At 48.1% G+C, this 2,500-nt stretch overlaps 1 protein-coding gene and 1 non-coding gene across 2 annotated transcripts in view; both read right to left on the minus strand.

Moving 5' to 3' along the window:
- LOC143024572 (dynein axonemal heavy chain 7-like) overlaps window positions 1-2,500 on the minus strand; it is a 377,264-nt gene that overhangs the window by 13,100 nt on the left and 361,664 nt on the right. The window contains exons 70-72 of the mRNA XM_076183383.1: window positions 2,255-2,407; window positions 1,350-1,501; window positions 63-282 (exon numbers count right to left, since the gene is read on the minus strand). Coding sequence (XP_076039498.1) covers window positions 63-282; window positions 1,350-1,501; window positions 2,255-2,407 — 525 coding nt within the window. The remainder of the gene's footprint in view (window positions 1-62; window positions 283-1,349; window positions 1,502-2,254; window positions 2,408-2,500) is intronic.
- TRNAG-UCC (transfer RNA glycine (anticodon UCC)) lies at window positions 694-765 on the minus strand. Its single transcript has one exon. It is a non-coding gene; the product is annotated as a tRNA-Gly (tRNA).

Consider the following 2,500-nt stretch of genomic DNA (forward strand, 5'->3'; position numbering starts at 1 on the left):
ATGTTTGTACATATCGACCACGTGGGTCTCGCTTCAAGCTCAAAGCCAACAGCACCACATACGTCATAGGCCGCCAAGAGGTTGCGGAGCTGCTGGGCCGAGATCCTGAGGTCGGTGTCCGAGAAGGAGTAGGGCGCGTTCCAACCGAGAGGCCCGAAGAGGCGCCGCTCCTGGACGACGGCGTGGAAGAAGCAGAGCGAGAAGACGAGTCGCCGGAAGGAGGCGTCTGAGCCGGGACCGCTGAAGAAGTCCGGCTCGGAGAGAGGGTCCGACAGGTACAGCCTATGGTGACCGAGACATAACTCTTTAATACAACAAAGGTTTATTAGATGGAATGTGTGTGTGTGTGTGTGTGTGTGTGTGTGTGTGTGTGTGTGTGTGTGTGTGTGTGTGTGTGTGTGTGTGTGTGTGTGTGTGTTTGCGTGTGTTCGCGCGCGCGTATGCGTTTGTACTGTACGTACCCGCAGTTATTTTCCTAACTATAATATCCATAAAAAAGTAACAATCGTGAGGTCCCGTTCCTACGCCTCTTCTGTCAAACTTGGCTAAAAAAAAAAAAAGGATTTATGTATTTCGACTCATTTATTTCCTCCCCGAAGTTATTCCAAAGAAAATTATTTCTTGATAACCTTCAAGCAACTTACCTTGTTTCATTTCCTCCCCATGAACACTTACTTCACAAGTAAAAAAGATTGCGATGGCCGGGAATCGAACCCGGGTCAACTGCTTGGAAGGCAGCTATGCTCACCACTATACCACCATCGCGCCATGACATTACCGCATACTTTTGTGTCTTTGTTATCACCAGGGTGACCAAAGAATATTCCCCAAGCCATAAGACTACGTGCGTGTGTATGTATGTGTTTGTATATGTGCATGTCAGATCGACGTATTCTCTCTCTCTCTCTCTCTCTCTCTCTCTCTCTCTCTCTCTCTCTCTCTCTCTCTCTCTCTCTCTCTCTCTCTCTCACTGTGTGTGTGTGTGTGTGTGTGTTGTGTGTGTGTGTGTGTGTGTGTGTGTGTGTGTGTGTGTGTGTGTGTGTGTGTGTGTGTGTGTGTGTGTGTGTGCGCGCACACGCGTGTGTACATATCCAAGTATACGAGTATATAAAAACTGACAGAACATGGACATGAAATGCAATGACGAAAGCCCAAGAGGTCGGAACGTTTGGTTCTGAATTAACGTTTCACTGACACCTCATATATAAAGGTATACACGCGTGTACATATGCACGTGTGCATTTATACATGTACACGTATGTGCGCATGCATGTCCACCCTGACCCAAACCTCAAGGAGGACCTTCCCCCCTTCCCGGCCTCTTCTCTCAAGGGCGACCTCTTCCTCACCTCCTCAAGTTCGCTCTGAGCCCCTTCGGAGGCTCGGTGACCATCTTGATCCCGTTCTGGAGGACGGAGACAGGGAAGCTGCTCGACGGGTAACTGGTCAACCATAATCGGAAGTCTGGATGGGTCGTTTCCGGGTTGAGTTCTTCACACAACTGAAAACACACAGACGGGGGTGGTCGCTTTACAAGGGTTGATAAAAAATAAACAAATAAAAATCAATTATAAAAAATAAACACCTTCAATAAACAAATAAATAAATAACATGAATACAAAAAATAGATTAATAAATTAATAAGATAAATAAATGTCAAACTCATCTTACCCTTTCGGGTCACGTGTCCTCTCCTCGGTTCATCCAATCAGTCTTCCGGTTCATAGACCACTCATGCACTTCCTGACATTCCTTGGGTTCTGTGACAATACCTCTTTATCCACCAGTTCATCCACCCACTCCACTCCCTCAATATCATCCATCAGGAGCCACTAAGGATATGATCCTCATATCAACAGGGTTTTACACAGAGTCCTCAATCTTTATTGTCTCCTGGCATGGTCTGAACATCACTGAACCCCATCTCACCCTGTCTCTCTCTCTCTCTCTCTCTCTCTCTCTCTCTCTCTCTCTCGTACACACACACTTGGTTATGGCAGTCCGTCGGTGATCGACGACGATAGTGCTCTTGTGAAGTGAGGCTGAGTGGTGATGCTGAGGTTTTTGGCGCTGATGCCAACAGATGCTAGACCTACACATCCTTTCACATTCAGGGGAAGTCAGCCCTCTCTCCCCCCCTCTCTCTCTCTCTCTCTCACACACACACACACACACACATACACACACACACACACACAAATAAATAAAAAATAAAATAAAAAAAGAGGGCAAACACTCCCTCGTACAGGCTCACCTTCTCCAAGAGCGGCATGAAGGACTTGGCGAGGTGGCAGTTCTGGAGGAGGACCCACGTCCCGATACGAACGCCCTCTTCAATGAGCTTCCGGGCCACAGGACCCTGGCCTTGGCCCAAGGACACGCCCTGCGTCCGGTCGCCTCCCATCCCCTGCAGAGATAACAGTGGGCGTGAAAGAGACAAGGGCAGGCAGGAAGTGAGGTTAGCCTACTTGTCACTAAGACTGGAAACCTTTCAAACTAT

The sequence above is a fragment of the Oratosquilla oratoria genome, chromosome 4 (assembly GCF_046742065.1).
Source record: "Oratosquilla oratoria isolate Oo_2021 chromosome 4, ASM4674206v1, whole genome shotgun sequence".
NCBI lineage: Eukaryota > Metazoa > Arthropoda > Malacostraca > Stomatopoda > Squillidae > Oratosquilla > Oratosquilla oratoria.